Source organism: Harpia harpyja, chromosome 8 (assembly GCF_026419915.1).
Source record: "Harpia harpyja isolate bHarHar1 chromosome 8, bHarHar1 primary haplotype, whole genome shotgun sequence".
In the NCBI taxonomy this organism is placed as follows: Eukaryota; Metazoa; Chordata; class Aves; order Accipitriformes; family Accipitridae; genus Harpia; species Harpia harpyja.
In genome coordinates this window covers 15,182,218-15,203,978 of record NC_068947.1, presented here as the reverse complement: position 1 = coordinate 15,203,978, position 21,761 = coordinate 15,182,218, and the positions used below count along the sequence as shown (strand labels likewise).

Genomic DNA, 21,761 nt, shown 5'->3' with positions numbered 1-21,761 from the left:
TTGCTTTTATATGTCTCGGTTTGAAGTCTGTTCTACTGACCTGCCTGAAATCCCTTGTGTTTATGGAATCAGAGTACAAACTTCCTCAGTGATGGGTCTCTAATAGTCAGTAAAGTACAGAGTAGGCAGTTGGGAGAATATTTATCTCGTATTAATTGCACAAATATTCAGCTCAGTCTAAGATCCCTTCTGGTTTTTTTGAACTATCTAGTCCACACTGCATGTGTTCAGAGCATTAGAGACATCGGTGTAATCAATCCCACTGTGAGTATTTGCACTGCCCAATGCTTGCAATCTATTCAGGGTAAACAGTTGTCTGCCAATCCCCACTGCAGGAAGGTTTCCCAAGATATGCTAATAGCGTGTCTCCAGTGCTGGAGAAACCCTGAAGAAGAGAAAGCTTGGAAAAAAATAATTACAGAAAACGCTCTGAGTTCAGAAGGGAGGAAAGAGGAGAAAAGCACATTCAGAATTTGACTTTTATATTGGGTAGCAGGAGGTGAAGAAATAAAAGCCTTTCTGAAACCATTCAAGTGATAAAAGGAGTGTTTGAAGACAACAGTATGTACCAGTTTCTGTTGACAGAGGGAATCTGCTGTTTTCTCCCCTCAGAAAAGAAGTACATTGCATTTCTGGAAATGCAAGAAAATTCTACACAGGTTTGGGGGGAAGGAGGGATGGAGACGAGGTGTCTTTCTTTCCATTGCAGCATGGTGGCCACCATCTGGGAGATTTAAGCCCAAGAATCTTATTTGGCTGAGGTTGGCTGTATGGATGGTTATATGAGAATAGATGATCTCAGGAATGTTCAGAAACTCCTAATAAGTAACACCAGAAAGCAGTGGAATAATTTCTTATATTGCTCCATAGCAATGTGAAAACAGATCTCTCTTGGGTTTCTTAGATAGGAAAATATCCAAAAAATTACTTTGGAGACATAAAGTTAGGTGTTGCAACTCCTCATAAATATTCCAAATCTTAGCATCATTTCCAAGCTCAGTGTTAGCTACCTAATCTGCTGTGGGATTGGGTTCTTCCAAAGAAAATGCATTAAAAAGTTGATCAGTGAAACATGTAAGCTAGCCACAGGGAGATGCTAAGTGGTTCTTACAGCCTTCTTTCCACCTCAGACGTCTTCCTCATCACGAGGTTCCCTGACTGGGATTTTCTTCTAACTTTTTCATTTGGTTTGTTTGTGTTCTGGTTTCTGCTGGGATGGAGTTAATTTTCTTTCTAGTAGCTGGTAGTGTTATGTCTTGGATTCAGTATGAGAAAAATGCTGATAACACACTGATGTTTTCAGTTGTTGCTAAGTAATGTTTATACTAAGTCAAGGATTTTTCAGCTTCTCATGCCCAGCCAGCAAGAAGGCTGGAGGGGCACAAGAAGTTGGGAGGGGACACAGCCAGGACACCTGACCCAAAGTGGCCAAAGGGGTATTCCATATCATGTGATGTCATGCCCATTATATAAACTGGGGGGAGTTGGCCTGGGGGGGATTGCTGCTCGGGATCTAACTGGGCATTGGTTGGCAAGCCATGAGCAATTGCATTGTGCATCACTTTTTTTGTATATTCTAATCCTATTATTAGTATTGTCATTTTATTATTGTTATTATTATCATTATTAGTTTCTTCCTTTCTGTTCTATTAAACCCACAAGTTTTACATTTTTACTTTTGATTCTCTCCCCCATCCCACTGGGTGGGGGCGGGGAGTGAGTGAGTGGCTGCGTGGTGCTTAGCTGCTGGCTAGGGTTGAACCACAACAGTTTGTTTGTTTGACTGGGTTTGGGGGTTTAAGAGAAAAAGCAAAAGAAAACATTGTTTAAGCTCTAAGACTGGAGACAGAACATCAGTTTTCCTCATCTTCCTGTCATACCACAGAGTGGTCCAGAATTCATGAAATAAGGGGAAAGCTCAAATGCCTTTGAGGAAGTTCAAACTTTTATCTCCATCTTTTCAACAACATCAGGATATAAATGAGGCTGAGACTCGCAGTCTTGCCTGTTCACACTGGGCTGCTCTGCCTGGAAAAACTAAAGGAAAGGAAAAAAATTAATGTGATTCTAGCCCGCTTTGCAGGGCAGGTAGCTGGGAGAAGGGAGTCCTGCATCTCATCCTATTCCAAAGACTTGTAATTCATTTCTGTGCAATGTCTGTTCCCAAAGAATACACATTTAAAACAAACATATAAAAAACCCTTTGAAAAGACGTCAAAGGTTTGTCCCTTCCCCAGTAAATCTTGATTCTTCTATGCACAATGAAGTCAAGTCAGTAGGAGAGTACCCCCCACACACACTCAAGTGGACAATGGTCTGATACCTCGAACATACTCTTCATAGACAAGTGTACTGGGTTTGCATGGCAAGGTTTTGGTAGCGGGGGGGGCTACAGGGGTAGCTTCCATGAGAAGATGCCAGAAGCTTCCCCTATGTCTGATAGAGCCAATGCCAGCCAGCTCCAAGACGGACCCGCTGCTGGCCAAGGCCGAGCCCATCAGCAACAGCGGTAATGCCTCTGGGATAACATATTTAAGAAGGGGAAAAAAAACCTGCGTGGAACAACAGCAGCAAAGAAAGGAGTGAGAATATGTGAGAGAAACACTCTGCAGACCCCCAGGTCAGTGAAGAAGGAGGGGGAGGAGATGCTCCAGGCACTGGAGCAGAGATTCCTCTGCAGCCCGTGGGGAAGGCCGTGGTGAGGCAGGCTGTCCCCCTGCAGCCCAGGGAGGTTCACGGCAGAGCAGATATCCACCTGCAGCCCGGGGAGGACCCCACGCCGGAGCAGGTGGGTGCCCGAAGGAGGCTGTGACCCCGTGGAAGCCCTTGCTGGAGCAGGCTCCTGGCAGGACCTGTGGAGAGAGGAGCAGGTTTTCTGGCAGGACTTGTGACCCTGCGGGGTACCCACGCTGGAGCAGTCTGTGCCTGAAGGACTGCACGCCGTGGAAGGGACCCACGCTGCAGCAGTTCGTGAAGAACTGCAGCCCATGGGAAGGACCCACGTTGGAGAAGTTCATGGAGGACTGTCTCCTGTGGGAGGGACCCCACGCTGGAGCAGGGGAAGAGTGTGAGGAGTCCTGCCCCTGAGGAGGAAGGAGCGGCAGAGACAACATGTGATGAACTGACCATAAACCCCCATTCCCCATCCCCCTGTGCTGCTGGAGGGGACAAGGTAGGGCACTCAGGAGTAAAGGCTGGAAAGAAGGGGGCAGGGGGGAAAGATGCTTTAAGTTTTAGTTTTTATTTCTCATTATCCTACTCTGATTTGATTGGTAATAAATTAAATTATTTTTTCCCCAAGTTGAGTCTGTTTTGCCTGTGACAGTAATTGCTGAGTGATCTCCCTGCCCTTATTTCGACCTACGAGTCTTTCGTTATATTTTCTCTCCCCTGTCCAGTTGAGGAGGAGGATTGATAGAGTGGCTTGGTGGGCACCTGTTGCCCAGGCAGGGTCAACCCACCACAACACTGTGGTTGAATACCTTTGGACAAAGACAGGAATTGAGTCTGGATACTCACCATCATATCTGACTGATCTATCTTGTGTATAAAATGAGGACATCTTCTCCTGGATGGAGAGGAGGAAGCTTTCAGCACATTTTCACGATGTATTTATTGACTGTATTGGGCACAGATCAAAGAAGAGAAGCAGATAAATACTTGCTTCCTAGGTCTGCATTAGGTACCATGCTAGCTCTGTCCATGCTGAGGCTGATGCGCAACTGGGGGTGTGTTTGGGGAGATGAAATGGTGAAAATTGGGCTTTAGATATATCAGTAATTAGCCAGCAACTGAGTAGAAGTGCTCAGCATTCCCATTTTAGACTTCTGCATCTGCATTCTTCCTGAGTCCCTTTCTGGATCTGGCCTTGAGCTCCAAAACTAAGAGCACATTCAAATGGCATCCAGTGACTGAAGTGTCTAATTCTTTGGAATTGGTGGGTCTTGGGATCAAATTTCAGGATCAGTGTCTAAAGGTCAAACAGATCATTTTAGAGGGCAGTATCTTCTAAGTATCTTTCTGATGTTAACAGAGACTGAACTTAGGCCATCTTTGTTCAGTTAAGATTGAACATATCCCAAGTTCCTGTAATAAAAGCATGGAAACCTTGATAATACAAACCCTGACAAAAGGAAGAAGGCATGCGAAGTTATAGCCAAAGCTGGAAACAATGAGAAATAGCAGCAAGTTCCTGTACTGAGAGTATCTCCACTTTCAGATACATTTGCTGACTGACTAGCAGTTCAGCTACAAAACCTGCTGGTGTGAGTTTGTTGACGGGTGAGTTACCAATACAAGCAAATGCCTTGTGTGCCCATACAATGTTTCTGAAATGTTTCATTGGCAATTACTATCCAAATGGCATAACTTTTTAATCTCACTGCTACTGGGGAAGCTCATGGTGACCAGAAGAAAACAACTGTCTGTTTTTATATTGGAAAGACATGAGCAGAGGCGAGGAACACCTCTTGTGTTCTGCCTTTGGTGAGGTCAGCTCACGTGGACTCCTTACACACTCGCAAAGCCTTGACTCTGCAAGGATGAAGTTTGGGAGATTTGCAACCCATTTCAAACAAGACACTATGGTATGAGGCCATTCTCTGCTCTACCTTGTGAACCGAAAGGGATCACGTCCATTGAAACCACCCCACCAGCTCCCCAAGAGCTGAGCTTGTGAATCCTTGCTTTTCCCATGCCCCTGCTAGACATTCCCAATCAGTTTGACCACACTAGCAAGGAGACAGACCCCCTTTTCCCACACTTCACAGTGGCATGTCATGCCTTGCTGAGGCTGCACTGCTGTGAGTATTCCATGCTGTTTTAAGCTAATGGCTTGGAGAGTTGGCTGATACACGTTCATTCGTAGGCTGAGGTCTTAAGTTCACAAAAGTGACCTTCACTAGAACCTCTGCTTCCCTTCTCCATCCCCTCTATCTTGCAATAATCTCCCAGTCCAATGTGAATAGATTATTCTTGACTTAAATTTCTCTGCCCGTGCATACTAAAATACCTATTTAGAAATAAGCTATCATATGTGTTACAAAGCGTTCAATGGACAAACGCAAAAATATTGAATCAGGATGTTACAACAAATCAAAGGTACAGTAGTTAATGAAAGCATATACATTTGCTTATGAATGTGCTTAGAACATAGTAAAACATCACATAATATGTATAAATAACATTTTTCATTCATCATTTCTGAATCATGACTGAACTATTTATAAACTTTACCATAAAGTATTACCAAAGTTCTTCTGACAGCCATTATATAATATATTGAATGCCGAGCAGCATAAAATACCACCAAAAACAGAGAGAGATTTTTGCATCAGAATTCCTCTATTCCTCACAGATCCATTACTCATCTCCACTAGATTAGTCACACTATTCATATAAGCTGAGGGCCACTGAGAAAACAAGTTCAAGTCACTGAACATAACTTTAAAAGTAAATAAAAATACTTGCATTGATTTTCATACTGTTCAAAGGATTTCAGACAGATAGAGCAAAAATGCTCCTCTGTGTGCTTTTCCTACTAGGTTTTTCCTATTTCTTCAGCCTAGAAGCTTCCTCTCTGTGATTGATACATTCCCTCTCCTGTTCCCAAGGCCAGCTTTCACCTTTTAAACTACCTACTGTAGTTAAAAGAAATATGGTTTGCAGATTATATTAGAGGAAGCAAATGTTTGGTCATGAAAGTTTGGTCATCATAATTAATATCAGTTATCTGAGTTTTATGAAAATACTTTCAGAAAATTCATCAAATTCCAGGTCCAGTTGGAAAAAAAAAAAATAATTTGGCCTTAACAAAATAACTTTATTCTCCTTAGAAAACTGAAATTGAAAACCTGACCCAAACATGAGCATTCAGTGTTTTTAACTTAGACGTATTTTTTGCAAATGTCATCCATTTGGATCAGTCCATCAACTCTGACAGCTCCTGCAGTGTTGCATGCCTATATTATCACTGTAAGTTATGTAAAGGCACTGTACATTATGTACACCAGGTACCCTATTCTACATCATGTACAGAAAAAAATAAACAAATTTACTAGCTCTAAGGAAAAAAAACACCCTTATTTCATTTTCAAACAGCAGGTATTTTTTCTGGATAGTTAGCTCAAGCCACTTTTGACAAACTCTAAAAATGCTATCCTGAGTAACAAGAAAGAGCGTTGAGTTTTCCTTCCCTCCATTCTGATTAGAAATGGGATCCATGCCCCAGCTGGATATTTCCAGTTCATGCCCAGTAGAAAAAATTTTCTGTCCGATTGCCAAATGTTGTCCCATGTGGCCAGCAAAGCTTGGACAATAGCAGTAATACAGCTTCAAGTAAAAAGCTGAAAACGATCCCCTGCAACCAGAGGCCTCAATTCTGCATAGTTTAATAATTCTAGCACCATGATTTAACTTCCTTTTTCCCTTTCAAGTATTCAGTGCAAATTAATCGTATTGTCAATGCTTACGTTTCCTACCTTACTTATTTGTAAGGACATGTTCAAGTGGCATACTAGAAGGTTGATCCTGCGGTCTATACTTAACCAGTAATCCTCATGCACACTAGTAACCCCATTGAATATCAATATAAGATTGTGGTGCCAGGGAAAGTTAAACAAATCCTGAGGAATCTGTTTTATTAGCATTTATAGGATTTGTGTGTCTGAGCGTGTGTGTGTATACATCCACACTTGGGAACAGTAGTTACAGGAAAAAAAAATATAAGAGATTCCTCCGGGGACGAAAAGCGCTGCTAGTTCTTGAGCTCATACCAATGCTGATGTTGCAGCCTGTAAATGTTAAAATATCTGACGATATTTTCTTTCCTGAGGAACTTGGTGGTATTTCTCACAGTTAATACGTTAGCTAAGCACATCAGACAAAAGTTAAGACCCGCACTGTGCTTGGCCCCGCAGCCCTGTTTTCCCCAGCCTGGACCCGTCTATTATCGCGTGTATTACACGAGCGTGCAAGACCGAGAAACGCAAGAAAACCGCACGAACGTGAAAGAAAGACCAAAGCCGCGCCCCACAAAGGTGCCTGTCGCAAGAGTTGATCGGATGGCACCGGCACCCATTTCACAGACACGGGTGGACGGCAAGCCCCGGCCTGCCGCCTGCCCCTGCCTGGGCCCTTCTTCCCTGCCACCGTCCCCACCAAAACACTCCAACCTCTCGCCGAAGCGACCCGGGAAATCCCCCCCGGTTCCCGGCCGGGGCAGCCGCCGCCGCTGCCCGGTTCCTGCCGCCCACCGGTGGCGGGGCCGGGGGGGGGTGTCCCGCCTGTACCGGGACCCACTCCGTCTGCGAGACGCTATTTGCGTCTCCTTCAGGATTACCAAAAAAAGGCCTTAAACCCCCTCGTTTTGAGCTTCTCCTTCGCCGGGATCTCCCCTCCGCGTGCTGGTGTAAAATAAGTCCCTCGGCCTCGCCCCCAGCGCCACGCGGACACGCGTGGGCTGCGCGCCCAGCAGCCCTCCGCCACACGCCCCCCCTCCTCCGCGGCGGGCCGCGGGGAAACGCCCCGCCGTCGCCCACCCGCGTAACCCCCCCCCCCACGCCGTGGGGCGCGCAAGCGCTCGGGCCCCTCCACGCAAGCCCCCCCGGTGCCTCCCAGCGCGCTGCAGCCGGGCAGTACGTGACCCGCGGCGAAGGAGCTGCTGATAAGAGTTTGTCTGTGGGGCGGTGGAGGGTTTTTTTCTTTTCTTTCGCCAGACGTTTTCCTCTTTATTTTTCACTTTTAGTTTAAACCCTTGCGAGGGGGGTGGGGGGGGAAGGCGAAATATTCCTCTGCAATACAGCTCACCTGGGAAGGAAATGCTCTGCCTTTACCTCCCACCCGGTGAAGAGTTTCCCCCTCGAACCAAGGAAAAATGTTGTTAAATAACAATGCTTCCTGCGTGCACCCCATTTATGGTTCAACAATAACGTATCAGTGAAAATATGATCTGAATATTTAAATAATTAATTGTTTTATTTATTCTCATTACTTATTTTCGTCCCTGGCGTGGAGTTTATTATTAAAACGGCCGGAGGGAAGCCCTTCCCCGAAGGTCCCTGCAGCCACCTCGGACTCACCGAGTTGAATATTGCGAATCCACCTCGATAGGTTTGGGCCACCCTTGTAGCAACGTGATTTTTCTTTTTCTGTCGGGATTATGTTGCAAACATTCGCGAACCTGCCCTTTCCCCAAACCACCGCAATTTGTTAGAAACGTAACGTGCTCCCCTATCTCTTTCCTTTGAGACCCGGTCGCTCGTCCCTGTATATTGTTTACGGGACACAGAAATGTCCCATACAGTTTCCTTCCCGGGGTTAGCGATCGCGGAGCTTGGTGGGTCGGACCCGTTAGGACCTGCCTTGAAATACGGCTACTTTTCCGCATAGATATAGATATATAATATTTTTTCCCCGTATAATTTTTTTTTTTACCTCTGCTAATGAGTCCAGTTTCGGCGGCGGGCGGAGGTTGTATTGAATTTTGAGAATTTCCCCGAAAGGCTGAAGTTTCTTTTCGACCGGTGTTTTTTCTAGATTAATTTTGGTTTGATTTGCTCCGCGAAAAGGTCCCAGCCGGACCGTGCTTCCGTAAAAAGAAAAATATAGCGGCGGGTTTAATCGCCGACTACGTCTGCCGTCCCCAAGCCTGCGCCAAGTGTCCCCGTGAGACAGCTACCCCTGCGAGAGGGGTATGGGGCTGCTCCTATTTTGCCGGTAAAAAGGGGCAGTGCAGGAGGGTAAAACGGGTCACATCGCCCGGGCTTCCCTGTGCAACCGTTTCCCTCAGGTTTCCTTGACCTGGAAGCCGGCTCTAGCCTAAACCCCACCCAGGACGGCGGGGCAAACAGCCTGTTCCCCATCCTCGCGGTCCTCCCTGCAAAAGCCGCTTTCCCCGAGACGCGCCAGCCAAGGGACAGGCACGGTCCCGGGTACCTGAGCCGGGAGGGGGGCGGATTTGGGACGGGACGGGGCAAGAGGCCGTGCGGGCAGGGCCCGGGGCCCGTCGGGGCACCGCTCCCCCCCGCCCCGCCTTGCCCCACGGTTCAAGCAGCAGATGCAGAACGTGCCCCAGCCTCCCTACTCGCCACCCCCCCGGGCGCGGTGAGGAAACCGGCTTCCCCGGGCGGCGCGGCCCCGCGGGGGCGGCCCGGGAGCGGAGAGCCGGGGCGGCGGTGCCGGCGCGGGGGGCCGCGCAAGTCCCGCCCGCGGAGACGGGGGCCTCCGCCGGCGGCGGGGAGGTTAAAGAGCGTGGCCTTTCCCTCGACAACGCCGGGCCGGGCCCTTTCTGGTGTAATAGGATAATTACAGAGGGGCGGGCGAGCTTAAGCAAACACACTCGCCCGCCGGCCAGGCCTCTCCCGGGGATTAATATTAAGGACCGGGGCATTGTGTTTTGCAAACGGGCGATCCCATTCCCCTCGGCGCCCTCCCCGTGTCCGCGGTTGCGGAGCCGCGCCTCGCCGGGCTCTGCCCGCCGCTCTGCCCGCCGCTCTGCCCGGTCCCTCCTTTTCTTCGCACCCAGGGTTTTCTCCTGGCTGCTTTAATCGCCGGCGGCAGCCCGGCTCCCCCCGCACGGCCGGGAGGGTGCTGGAGCCGCGCATGTCCGTGCGCAGCCGGCCCGCGGGACGGCTATTTGCAAGGGGCGTTGGGTAGGGCCGGTCCCCCGTGGGAGTGGGTGTATGCACGTGCGCGCGTGTGTCCCCACGCCTGTGCCCCTCGCAGCGGCGCGGCGGGACCCTCGGAGGGCGAAGGGCTTCCCTCAGGTCGGGGCCGCGTCAAAGCCAGGCCGGGCACGGCGCGGTCCTGTCCGGGACGGGGTTAGTCCTGACGCTGGCGGGGAGGGGGGACCCGGGCATCGCTCTCGTTCTAGCGGCCGCTGTGACAACCTCTGCAAAGGTGGCTCCGGGCCTTGCGGTTACAGCCCCGTGAGCACCGCGTCGCCCGGCTCTGCCCACGCCGCGGTGAGCGGGGCCGCCGCCGGGTCTCCGCCGCCCGGAGGGAGGGGGGCCCGGCAAAGCCCGGGCCCTCGGGGACTTTCTTCACTTTCCCCCGGAGAGCCGCTTCAGCTGCTCCGGGGTTCAGCCCTGGTCATCCGCGGCCCGCCGGGCAGCGGAGAGTCACGTCGGGGGCTGATGAGCAGCGGCTGCCAGTACGGCACCGGCGGGGAGATCTGCGGGGCAGCGGGACCCCTCGGCAGCGCCCGCCGCCTCCGTCGGTGCTCAGCCCCGCGCTTCCCCTCTCCCCGCAGGCAGCAGTGCGAGGGTCCATGTATAAATAAGTATCTGTGCGTGTGCGTCTGTAAATGAACTTATGTGCGTACATGTATATATACATACATACGCACGCGTGTAATGTATATGCAAAATGTATATAATGTGTATATACTGTACAAACGTATGCTATATATACGTATGCATGTGCATATATGGTACACCCATATATATGTATGTGTATGCAGGTACATTTTGCCCCTTTTACCCAGCGCCAAAACAACAGGGGAAAGTGCTCTGGTGACTTAATGGCGGTGCAGTGGGGCTGCTGAAGGAAGGCCCGCGCGGGTCGCGGCCCCACGCATGCCCGTGCCCCAGCCCCCCCGGCAGCGGGTGCCGGGTGGGGGTACGAGGGCCCCCGCCCGGCGCCGCGGGGTCACGGCCGGTGCACCAAGCACGTACGTGAGGGACGGCAGGTTACGGGTCAAGGGGGCCGCGGGTCTCCGCCGGCGCTCCGCGGCTGCTTAGGGAGGTCGGGGGGAGCGGGCTCGGGCTGCCACAGCGAACGGCCTCCGCCCCCGGCTCCCCCCGCCCCGGCCTCCCGTCCCATCGCAAGTGCTAATTGCGGCTCTTTTCTGGCTCCTCTGTATTTGGGTCCCTCGGAGGGCGCTGCGCGGGCGGACACGTCACGGATACATTATCCCCTCCCCTCTTGAGGCTCTCTTGGCTTTCTGCAGCCTTTGCTAAAGAATTAACGGAGGGGTCCACTTCAGAGCTCCTTCTGCCCCTGGAAAAAAAAATAATAGAAAAAAAAAGAAAAAGGGAAAGAAAAAAAAAAAAGCGGCGATATCGGTGCTTTCAGGCGAGGAGCGTGCCGGCTAGGATTTCTAAGAGAAGGGAAATTTTACCTTCGAGCCTTGCCGTATGGTGAGGATCGCCGCTCCTTGCGGGAGGTGAAGGTAGCGAACCCTCCCTTTAGCCTTTGAAAGGCATGTCTATGCGAAAGAGCCACCGCTTTGCTCTTTAAATACGTGACAAATAAAAAAAAAAAAAAGAAAGAAAGAAACAATTCCTGATATTGCAAATTCTTTTTCTTTAAAAGGAGGGAAAAAAAACCCCAACCAATAAATAAATCCAACAAAATCAATCCCGCGCCTTTGCCAGCGCTCGGACTTGTTTGGAAAGAGACAACGCTGAAGTGGCACTGGTCCCGAGGAAAACGGATCCTTTAATTTGACTCCGCATGAGAACCACATTTGGAGCTGGGCGCAGCGGCCGGAGCGGCGGGAGCAGCCCCGCCGCCAGCAGCCCCCCGTGCCCGCAGCCCCGCCGCCAGCCCAGCCCCGCCGCCGCCGCCGCCCCGTGGGGCTCGGCGCCCCCCGCGCCCAGGCGCTGAAGCAGCCCCTCGGGGACGGGGGAAAGCGTCTTTCTGCCGCAAGACCAGCCGCCGCCCGCCGAGAGCTGGCCGAGAGGGAAGCGTCTGAAGGAAATGCGAGCTTGCGATTTCGGAGGACTCCAGCCATCAGCTCCCTCCGCACCGGCTTTGACTTTCGTTTAGCGGGGGGGGGGCTGCTGCCTTGCCGGCTTGTCGTCTCCTCGGCATCTCGGGCTCCGGGACCAGATCACTTTGCACTTCGTTAAACGAGCAGCGCGGTCTTTTCTTTCTTTTTTTTTTTTTTTTAAGAGGCAAAGTGTCCAAAAATGGTTCAGCCTGCTTAGCCCAATGATTTCTTGCGTGGACGCTCTATTTTTAATATTTTTTTATTATTACTTTTGGACGGGGAAGGATTGAGCAGAAGAAATCCTTTAGTGAAGGGAACCCAGTGATTTGCTCCCCGTTGAGGAGAAGATCCGATTCCAGCTGCAGGCAGAGGACCGTGGTTCGTGTAGGTCTTTCAGTCTTGGTTTCGAAGCGCTAGATATTGCAGGGTCAGAGCAGAACTGCCTTCTCCCGAGCGGCTTGCCAGTCGTGGTTGTGGCTCAGAGATCACCTCCCCCCTCCTCGCACCATTTCTGTTGGTGTTGTTTTTGTTTGGTTGGTTTGGCTTTTTTTCCCTCCCCTTTTCCCCTTTTTTCTCTCCCCCCCCTTTTTTATTATTATTATTATTATTATTATTATTATTATTATTTGATTTGATTTGGGTGAATTCCCTCCCTCCCTTCCTTAAACGAAAATACTAACTCTGAAGCCGAAATCCATGCTCCCTGCAATTCGGAAGAATCGGGTCTAATATGCCAGTGTCATCTTCGCCTTGCAGTAGTCGCGATGAAGGAAAAATCCAAGAATGCGGCAAAGACTAGACGGGAAAAAGAAAATGGAGAATTCTACGAACTGGCCAAACTCCTGCCCCTGCCCTCGGCCATCACCTCCCAGCTGGACAAGGCGTCCATCATCCGCCTCACCACCAGCTACCTGAAAATGCGAGCCGTCTTCCCCGAAGGTAACCACCCCGGGACTCCCCAGGAGGGGCCGTCCGCCTCCCGCCCGGCCCGCACGGGAGGGACGGGGCAGCACTGCGGCCCGAAAGGTGGCGGGGGGGGGGGGAGAGAACATACCCCAACACGAGCCCGCATCGTCTCTATGTCCTGGGGGGGGGGGGGGGGGGGGGGTGTTCCAGGTGTCCCAGCACGGGACCCGGGGTGGAAAGGAGCCTTCTTGCCTGGGAAGAGGAGGCAGCGCCTGCGCTGCCCGAAAGCCGAGGTTTGCCGCGGGGGTGGTGTGCGGAGGGCGGGCTGCAAGTAGCAGCTCTGGTCCTCTGAGGCCTAAACCAGAAAACGTCTCGCCGTGGCCGCACGTAGGAAAACGAGCCCCGCCGGGAGCCGCGCCCGTGGGCATGGGCTGCGCGGGGAGCTCGGCCGGCGGCTGCACCGGGCTGGCGGCGGAGCGGGGGTGGGCAGCCCGGCCGGCGGCGGGGGGGGGGCAGAGCGTCTGGTTAATCTCCCCTTCTCCCCCCTCCTCCGTTGCTGCCGGTTCAGCTCCGTATGCTCGGGGGGACCGTCCCGAAGAGAGCGGGCTCCACTCGGCTCCGCCGAGCCCTGCATCTGCGGCCCCGGGAGGGAGACGGCCCGGCCCCCGGGGGAGGCCCCTCGGCACGGCGCTCCTGCTGGTGCCCAGGCACGGCCTCGGGGAAAGAAAAATAGTATGGGTGTTATTATTATTTTGTTTTGGTTGGAGTTTTCTGGAGGCAGGGAAGCACGCTGGGAAATAAGGCACGGAGGCTTCGCAGCGAGGCCCTCCGCCTTCTCCTGGGGCCGGGAAGATCGGGGAGGGCCGGACCGAGCCCAACCTGCCCCCGAGCGGGGCCGGGACCCCGCTGCTCCCCGGCCGGGGCCGTGCGGAGCCGGGGCCGTGCGGGGCGGCGAGCGCCGGTGGCTCTTGCAGCTCTTCTCGGAGACACGCAGCAGCGAGGCCTGACACCCCTCTCTCCGTCCCCCGGGGCTTGGTGAAAAATTCCCCCCCGGCCAGCCTCGCACCCACCCCCCGAGCGCCGAGAGGGCGGACGGCTGGGGCCGCTTTGGGCGAGGGGAGGCAGCCGGCCGGCACCCGTGGGGAGCCGTCGGCCGCCCGTCCTTTCCGTGCCGCCGCTGAGCTGATGGGAGACGTGAAATGAAACGCTGGTTAGTGTCTGCGGGTGGCTAAATAAAGCCCAGCTCCCCCCTTTGTCATTTGTTTGTGCCTCTCCGGACGGGGGGGAGTGGTGGTGGTGAAGGAATTAGCGGATTCCGGAGTGGAAGGTCTGCTCTCCGTCGCGGTTTCTAAGGAGCTTTATTAAAAGGCTGCAAATTTAAAAAAAAATTATATATATAAGGGGGGAGGGGCGGAAAACCCCCCACTCCCAAACCGAGAAAAGCTTACCGTTATGGCCATCTAATTCAGTAATTTCGAGAGCAAGTACTAGCAGTGCTACGGGAAGCCAGGGCTCCTTTAGCGTGCGCTTCTGAAGCACGCCGAGTTAGAGGAGCAAGGGGAAGCGAGGCGCTGCTCCGCTGCAATTTCCAGCCGTTATCCCCCATCGGGAAATTTCCCGATGAGAAATAGCGCGTCGCAATTTCGGGGGGCCGCTCGCCGGCCCTGGCTGGGGACCATGCCCCCGAATGGCTTTGATTTAGGAGGGAAGAAAAGTGGCACGTTCCGAGATGCTGCTGAATGGGTCCTTGCTTTTCTAGCCCTATGGATCCTCAAGAGCAACAAGACGACCCCGAGAGCAGGTTTATACCCACAGCTCGGGTGTGTTTTATGTGTCTGTCTTCCTTAAACAGGCCAGGCGTGCGTTTCCGCACACTCTGCTTATTAAGAGCAACGTTTAAATGCATACAGCGAATTCCTGATCTTTCATCGTCTGAAGTACGGATGGAAATACATTTAAAACCAAAGCTTAGCATCCAGGGATGACAGGCCGAGAGAGCAACCTCCTCCGGCCCTGAGCCGTGCGCTTCGTGTCTGGGAGGGTGGAGGATAGAGGGGAGAGCCGGAGAGAGGCGGCCGCGGGCAGTGCCCGCTCCCCCGCTGGCTGCAGTAGGGCGTTTGGTGCCGGGCGGGGGGTGCTGCCTGACGGCACACGGTCCCGCATTACCCTAACTGCCCTTTCCTTCGGGATTTGCCTGCGAAAGGAGGGGAGGGGGAGTGTGTGTGTCCCGTCCCGTTCCCCCAAATCCAGCTGGTGGTTTCCAGTTGGCTTTACTGGGAAGGGAAGAGGGGAAGCCCAACAGCTTGAGAGGGCTGCCCGGCATGGCATCTTAAATTCTGGGGCAGCAAGATTTGGGGAAAGCACCCCTTTGAGCATGTTGCACCCAATGGGTGGGAAGGACCCATGTCCGAGGTCCTGGGCCTTGAAATAAAGGTGGGCATGTAACAGGCCCCCTCACCACCCGCCGGTCTCTGCTCCCGGGGCGGTGGGAGCTGCGCCGCCCGCCCTCCCCCGGGAGTCGGCCCCGAAGCGGCGGCCGACACGGGTCCAGCGCCCTGGGCCGGCCCCGTGGCATCATCCCCGTAAGGCTCAAGGGAGTTTACTTCTTCCAGCCCGAGATGGCGGGGGGGGGGGGGACACACGACACACAGGCCTGAGACGCCTCCAGCATGCGTGCTAGGCCCGGGGTAGCTGCAGCCAGTGTGATCAGAAAGGTTGTCCAGCTATAAAACTGGCTTCCAGCTCTGTCTAGACTGGAGGGGAAGAGAGAGAGAGGTCTGTGTTTTTAAAAACTCCGGTGGATGGCTCCCCCCCCCCCCGCCCCCGCCACTTTATTTCCAGAGCGAGCTGACACATAGTTTACGCAAAGTTTGAGACCCTCACCGAAGTGTCTGGTCCCAGCGCTTCGACAAGGCTTGTAAGGGGGTTCAGACAAGTCTCCCCCTGCTCACCCGGGCAGGGTTTTCCCGAAGATGCACATTTTGGACTGAACTCACAGATCCCCCCACGGAGGCGCCTGACCAGGCTCCAAGAAGTGAGAGTGAAAGGAGATTTATATTCCGGCTCCTTTCTCCCCTCAAAGTGCAAGCCCTGGAAGGCACAATTCCGTGCTCCGATATCACAGGTTTTGCCGTGCGGTTTCGCTCTGACCTTCAGGTTCATGAATTAAAGTCCAGGAGACAGCAACCTACAGCCTCCCCCACGCTCCCGCTCTGTAAGATCGTCTTCTCTTGTGTTTTGATTTTTTGCCAAGGCATTTATTACTGTAGAACAAAAATACACCACGGGACTTCCTCTGTCTTGGCTGTCGGTAAATTTTTTTTTTTTCTGAACATGAGGTAATGAAAGAAAAAGACGCGAGAATAAATCGCGTTTAAAAACCGCAATTCTCTGCCCCCCGGTTATGGCAGACTGGTTAAATTGTGACACTCTTCCTCCCCCATCCCCGACGCAGTTTCCAAAACTGACTATAAAATTGCACATTTATAGATGTTTAAACCGGATGGGAGCGAGCTAATTAATAAGTGACCCAAAAGATAATGCGCGCTACACAAAATAATCTGAATAAAATGACTGAGCCGTAGATCTTAGACCTCTTCCTTATTCCGAGGGGCACACAACAGAAATTACTAGGAGCATATAGAGTTTTCGGTCCCTATTTAAACGTGGCCGTGAACGTATATTTTAAGAAAATCAAGGCGAATTACAGCTATTTCATCTAATTTTCATACGCACTCCGAAGAGGTTCATTAATGAATTAAATAAATAAATAAAGCCCGAGCCGACAGCGTGAGTAATCCCTCTTCGAAACCGTGCCTCTATTGTACTAACCGCTAATAGTGGCATTAAAGGTCTTACTAAAACAAAAGTGCCATTAGGGCTTCCTTGGAGCTGCGCGGCCGTTCCCAGGCGGCGGGAGCGGGCAGCCGTGTGGTGCGGGGACGGGGGGCGGCGGCGGCGGCGGGGTCGCTCCGGCCTCTCCCGCCCGGCGGGGAGGGAAGGAGGGGGTCACTGCCGTGGTAGCTGTGGCTCTGCCCGGGACCTCGCTGTTTGTCGTGCGCCCGCTTTCGGGCCTGTTAACATGATCTGCTGTTTCTGGCTCTCTGGGAAGAGCCGGGTTTGGGTTTGTCCGGGTGTTCTGGAGGGCGTTTTTGTTGCCTTTTTTTTTTTTCTCTGGGACTTGGCTTTTTTTTTTTCTTTTTTCCTTTTTGTTTTCTTTTCTTTTTTTTTTTTTTTAACTAAAGTCTTGATCTTTACGTCCGTCGCTCCCATCGCCCAGCCCTCGGCCGCCTTTCCAGCTGGTGACGCTGGAGCCCGCAGAGAGCAGGCGGGCGGCCCGGCACATCCCTGCCAATGTTAAGCTAACGCAGCCCTGCTCCTTCTCAAAGCGACCCCGGCGTGGGAGCCTCCCCCCGCCGAGCGGAGGTTATCGCCGCCGGGGCGGGGGGTCCCCGTGGGCTCCAGACCCGGCCCGGCCCCTCGGACCCGACTGTCAAGCGGTGCGATCCTCGTTGCCGTCGGGGCTGAGATACCTCGCCCCTCGCTGCAGATGGGGCTTGGGGAAGGTGTCATCTCTGCCCCTCGCCCAGAGCCCCGCTGCCTCCCCCACCTCACGGGCTGATAGGTCACCCCCTCCCTATCCAGCCCTGGGCTTCCCCTAAACGAGGGACACACAGCTAGACGGAGGGCAGGAGCCGCCTCCGCCCCGTCCCCCGCGGGTGCCGGGGCTGGCAGCTCCCCCCCCCCGGTAATTTCTCCGTTGCTCTCCCGGCCGAGGGAGGCACAACCGCGCTGGGGAAAAATCCCCCACGAGAGGCGGCGCTGAAAATCCCGGCGCTTGTAGTTGACCCAGGTTCCTTGTGAAGGATGGCGATTGAATAACGCGGGGGGACCATGCGCTCCGGGGGAGCCGGGGAACAATACAGTAGACACAAAGGAAATACTCCAAGTTACAGGGCAATCCGATACTTAACATAATACATCGCTAAGTAATTCTTTTAGCAGAATCCCAAGCAGAAAAGCTACCGGGCTTTCAAAGGTGTGTGTGTACGAATTTATATATTTGGAGAGAAAAGGTAGGAGTTGTTCCCAAATATTTCTAGATCTTATTACAGTTTAACTCACCCCCCTCCCTGGAAACTGGGAAATGGTACAAAGTGAATGTTGAGGTACTTTGAAAAACAGCCAGAGATGTCAAAAGACGGCAGGGGGGAAATCGTGCCCGGGTCTGCCGAAGGCAGCGGGACGCGTTCATATGAGAGCCCCCACGCATTTCAACGGCAAAAGTAGCACGTACTTTGGGCTGCCTGTGCAAACCCCCCGCTCTGTCCGTGGGACGCCGTTGTGGGACTCGAACCTGCCGCCCGGTGCCCGGCGGGGGGGGGGGTGGGGGGGTGGCGGGCACCACTGTGGTTAGGGCCGGTTATTTCCCCCTTAGCGTTTCTTGCCAAGCATCCCGGTGTGCCCGTCCTGTCCCCCGTCCCCCGCCCCTCCCCGCCGCACGGTCCCCGTCCCTGTCCCGGTCCCGATGGGGACGGGACCGGCGGTCGTTACAGACACTAGTAAGTGGAGGGCAAACAAGGAAAGGGGCTCATCTCATCCATGTTTGCCGACGGCGGGATGCCAGGAGAGAGGAGGCTGCGCCTGGGACCGGCGGGTCACCCCCTCCGCAGGCAGCGCTTCGCCGTGCCAGCTCCTGCCCGCCGCGACGGGCTCTGCCGCTGAGCCCAGCTCCGGCTCTCCGGGCTTTACGTTACCGGCAGCGCCCGGAGTCGCCCCAAGCCGGTGGCTGTAGACTATCCCCTGCCCTCTAGCACGGCAAAGGGGCTGCGCTCGGGGGACAGGCCACCCCCACGGGTGTCCCCAGCATTTGCAGGAAGGATGATGCGCCAGCTGTTCGCTCGCTCGCAGGGAAACGGCTCTCTGGGCCAGCGTCGCAGGTGATTCGCGCTGCAATGGGGCATTTTTAATAGTTTCCTTCGAAATTACCCGTCCGGCACGGCACCGGCTGCATGCCCGTGTCGGAGACCCGGCAGCCTCCCCCGCCGGAGACCCATCCCCGGCCGGGGCCACCCCGGCAAACTCCCACCGCGTTCAGGCGGTGTAGGAAACGCTCGCTTTGTATCGGCAGCTCTTTTGGCCTCGCTCCAGTCCAGTGAGTGAAAATGTGCGTTATTTACTGGCTGGGCAGGAGCAGCTCGGCTGAGTCTATTGCATCCATATGTTTACAGGACGTACGCTGCGCGTTTGCAAATCTCTCGGAAGGCAAGTTAATAGGCGTTAGTCCTTTATCTGAACGTAAGGTTTTATTCGTTTCGTTTCCATCTTTAAAGCGATCTGGTGGTGGATTAAATGATAAAATCATCGGCTTTAAAACGAGCTTAGACGAATGCCAGGCTGATCCACCAAATGCGTTTACGTTTGATGAGAGTTCGCAATTGCAAATCCAATTTAAAATTTCAAAGGGAACAAATCTGCGGAAGTGACTTTTTTAGTCCGGGTTAGGAAAGAACCTCAAAAATAGTGGAGATTTTAGGGATGCTGTGAAACCGTACCTGGCCAACCGTAACGGACAGGACGGAGCAGATTGCCACGCACGGGTGCGGCAGAGACACGGTTTGTTCTTGAAGAGCTTCTTCGTGAGTGGCTCAAAGAGTAAATCTGCTTCGTCCTTCGGGAAGTCAGGGCTCGTTTCAGGACAGTTTTTACACCGCTATGTGTAACCCCTTTTGCGGGGTTTCGAGATTTGCAATTAGTAAATCGAAATAAGGGCAAGCCGCGCAGCACCAGGACTGACAGTCGTTTGCATTTGTTACCGTCTGGGGAAAGAGACTGCAGGATGTCTCTGCGATCCTCAAACCTTCCGCCCCAGAGGAAGCAGCGTTTCAGCAGAAAGAACATTTTGACGGGTCCCTGGAAGTTTAGGAGCCTTCTTCAAACTGCGAACCGGGAAACGGCGGTAGAAAAGTGCGACTTTTCGTTTGGCTCTTCAAAGCAAATTTCCCGATGCGTGGCCAAACACTTCTCTCGGCGAAGAGAAGGTGTCCTTCCCCTACTCCCAAGAAAGCGCAGCCGCACGCCGTGCCCTTCTGCGGCGCCGTTTGGAGAGACCCGCTGGGGCAGCCGGAGCGACGGACACGGGGTGTGGAGACAGACGCCTTTTCTTGGGACTGGCCTCGGGTGCTGCTACTGCCTTGCCACGGCGGAAAGGAGGTGTCAGGGCCGGCCAAGGTCCCCGGGCTACCCTGCCTGGCGCTGGGAGCCGGAGGCTCCTTTGTGCTTGGCCGGCTGGAGCGGGGCGTGGGGCCAGGCTCCGCCGACACCGGGGCACCGGGAGGACGTGCAACTCGGGGGCAGGCAGCGCGGGCAGCCGCGCCTCGCCACGCGTCCTCTCCGCCGGCCCGCCTTGCTCCAGTGGGAGATCCTGTCCACCCCAAGGGACGCCCCAAGAGCGGGGAGAAAGGCTTCCATCGTTTCTAGACCAGGGCTACCTACGGACACCCGGCCGAAAGATACGCGGATCCGGGAGGGCTTCAGGCGGGACGTTTAGAAACACGCTCCAGAGCTGGAGCTTAGGGCAGGGCTTTCCACCTGGGTGCCAGCTTCTTCTTCCTCCCGTAACGGAGCCGAGCGGGGCTCCCGCTGCAGTGGCCTTTGCCCCTGCAAGCTTACGGCGGGAGGTTTCTTTGAGAGCACCTGGTCGGTGAGAGGGCACCGGAGGAAAACGCGGCGCTCGGTTTCATGGCTGCACACCAGTTTGCAGCGACACTGAAGGATGCCCGGGCTGTGCATCCATCACACGCGTGTGTGCCCATGCTTCAGACGGGACCCACGGGGCCCCCGGCCGCAGTGAGCCAGGGCGCTTGTGGAGCCCGCGGCGCCGTGCCCCGGCCGCCAGCACCGCCGGGCTGGCAGCACCGAGCATCCCCGCCTTTCACCCGGCGCCGGGAAGGGCCTTCCGCAGCGCCTCTCGGCTGCAGGGCAGCACGGGCAGGAACGCCCTTAGAGCTCCGTGGCCTCTCAGAAGCCGTGCTGTAGCCCCGAGGGCTGTCCTTTCTCTCCAAAAAGGAGGCATTGAACGGACGCGGTCCCGTCCCTCCTCCCCCACCCCCCCGATCTGTGCGCTCTTGCGGGCAATGGCACGCTGCAGAGCCTGCCATCAGGTGCCGACATGAGTCCCCAGCTCTTCGGCTGGCACGGGTACTGGTCTCAGCTCCACCGCGGAGCTGGTGCAAGCCTTCTTTGCATGGAGGAAATGAAACCCAAACAAACCAACAAACCCCAGACCAGCTCCCCCCCCCCCCCCCAACACAGCTCCATCAATAACCTTTCGCTGTCACCAAAGCAATGCCGGGCGCACGGGCTGCCCCCAGCCCGCCGGGCAGCGCTATGGCGGAGAGGCGGGACGGGGTCGGGCCTGTCGGGTCAGCGGGGCCGCTGCTCGGCCGGGGCCGGGCTGGCCGCGGGCGGGGGCGGGGAAGGGGGGGGGGTGCGAAGCTGTGCCGTCGCGCCGGCAAATTTCTCGGTCCCGTCCGTGCGCAGGTGAAGAGGCGGTCGGGGCAGTTTCTCCCCGACTGAGCTCCGGCCCTCTTTAACCTCCTCAGCCCCCTCCCCAGCCGGGACCCGCCTTGGCCGGCGTGGGGGTCGTCGGCACCGGCACCCCCGCGCAAGCAACCCACCAGCCCAGCCCTCCGGCCGGCGGCAGGGGTGGAGGGGAGCGGGGCGGGGGGACCGCGCCGGGCAGGCCCGAGGCCGGGTGTCGGGGGCCGTCCTGCCGCACCTCCCGCGGGGAAGCACGCGTGGCCGGGGCGGTAATTGAAGACAGGCGAGAGTCTCGCAGCTCCTTGTGCCTTCCGTGTGGGAACGCCCCACTGGGCGCCAAGTGCCCTGGGCTGTGCCTGGCGAGGCTGCGGGCAGGCCGGGTGCTCCGCGCCTGCCTCCACGGCGGGCTCGTCCCTCGGGTCCTCAGTGTGTGGCCGGTCTTCCCTCACCCCGGCCGCGGGAGAAGGGGGAGGACGGGCACGATGCTGCTGGCAGGACAGTGCCGGCATGGCGGGCGAGGGGAAGCGGTTGGGGCAGGCGGCTCCCTGGGGGCGCGCTGGAGGGCGGGCGGCTCTCCGGGGAGGGAGAAAGCGGGTCCACG

The 21,761-nt window shown here is 54.9% G+C and overlaps 1 protein-coding gene and 1 long non-coding RNA gene across 2 annotated transcripts in view; one reads left to right on the top strand and one right to left on the bottom strand.

Moving 5' to 3' along the window:
* Positions 1–10,811: 10,811 nt before the first annotated feature.
* The window catches only part of SIM2 (SIM bHLH transcription factor 2), a 64,069-nt gene continuing 53,119 nt past the window's right edge, over positions 10,812–21,761 (top strand). The window contains exons 1-2 of the mRNA XM_052794269.1: positions 10,812–12,097; positions 12,470–12,652. Of these exons, the coding sequence (XP_052650229.1) occupies positions 12,478–12,652 (175 nt within the window). The 5' untranslated portion in view covers positions 10,812–12,097; positions 12,470–12,477. The remainder of the gene's footprint in view (positions 12,098–12,469; positions 12,653–21,761) is intronic.
* Positions 11,997–12,747, bottom strand: LOC128144884 (uncharacterized). The gene is made up of 3 exons (XR_008236249.1): positions 12,625–12,747; positions 12,394–12,508; positions 11,997–12,224 (listed from the first exon to the last, which is right to left on the bottom strand). It is a non-coding gene; the product is annotated as an uncharacterized LOC128144884 (long non-coding RNA).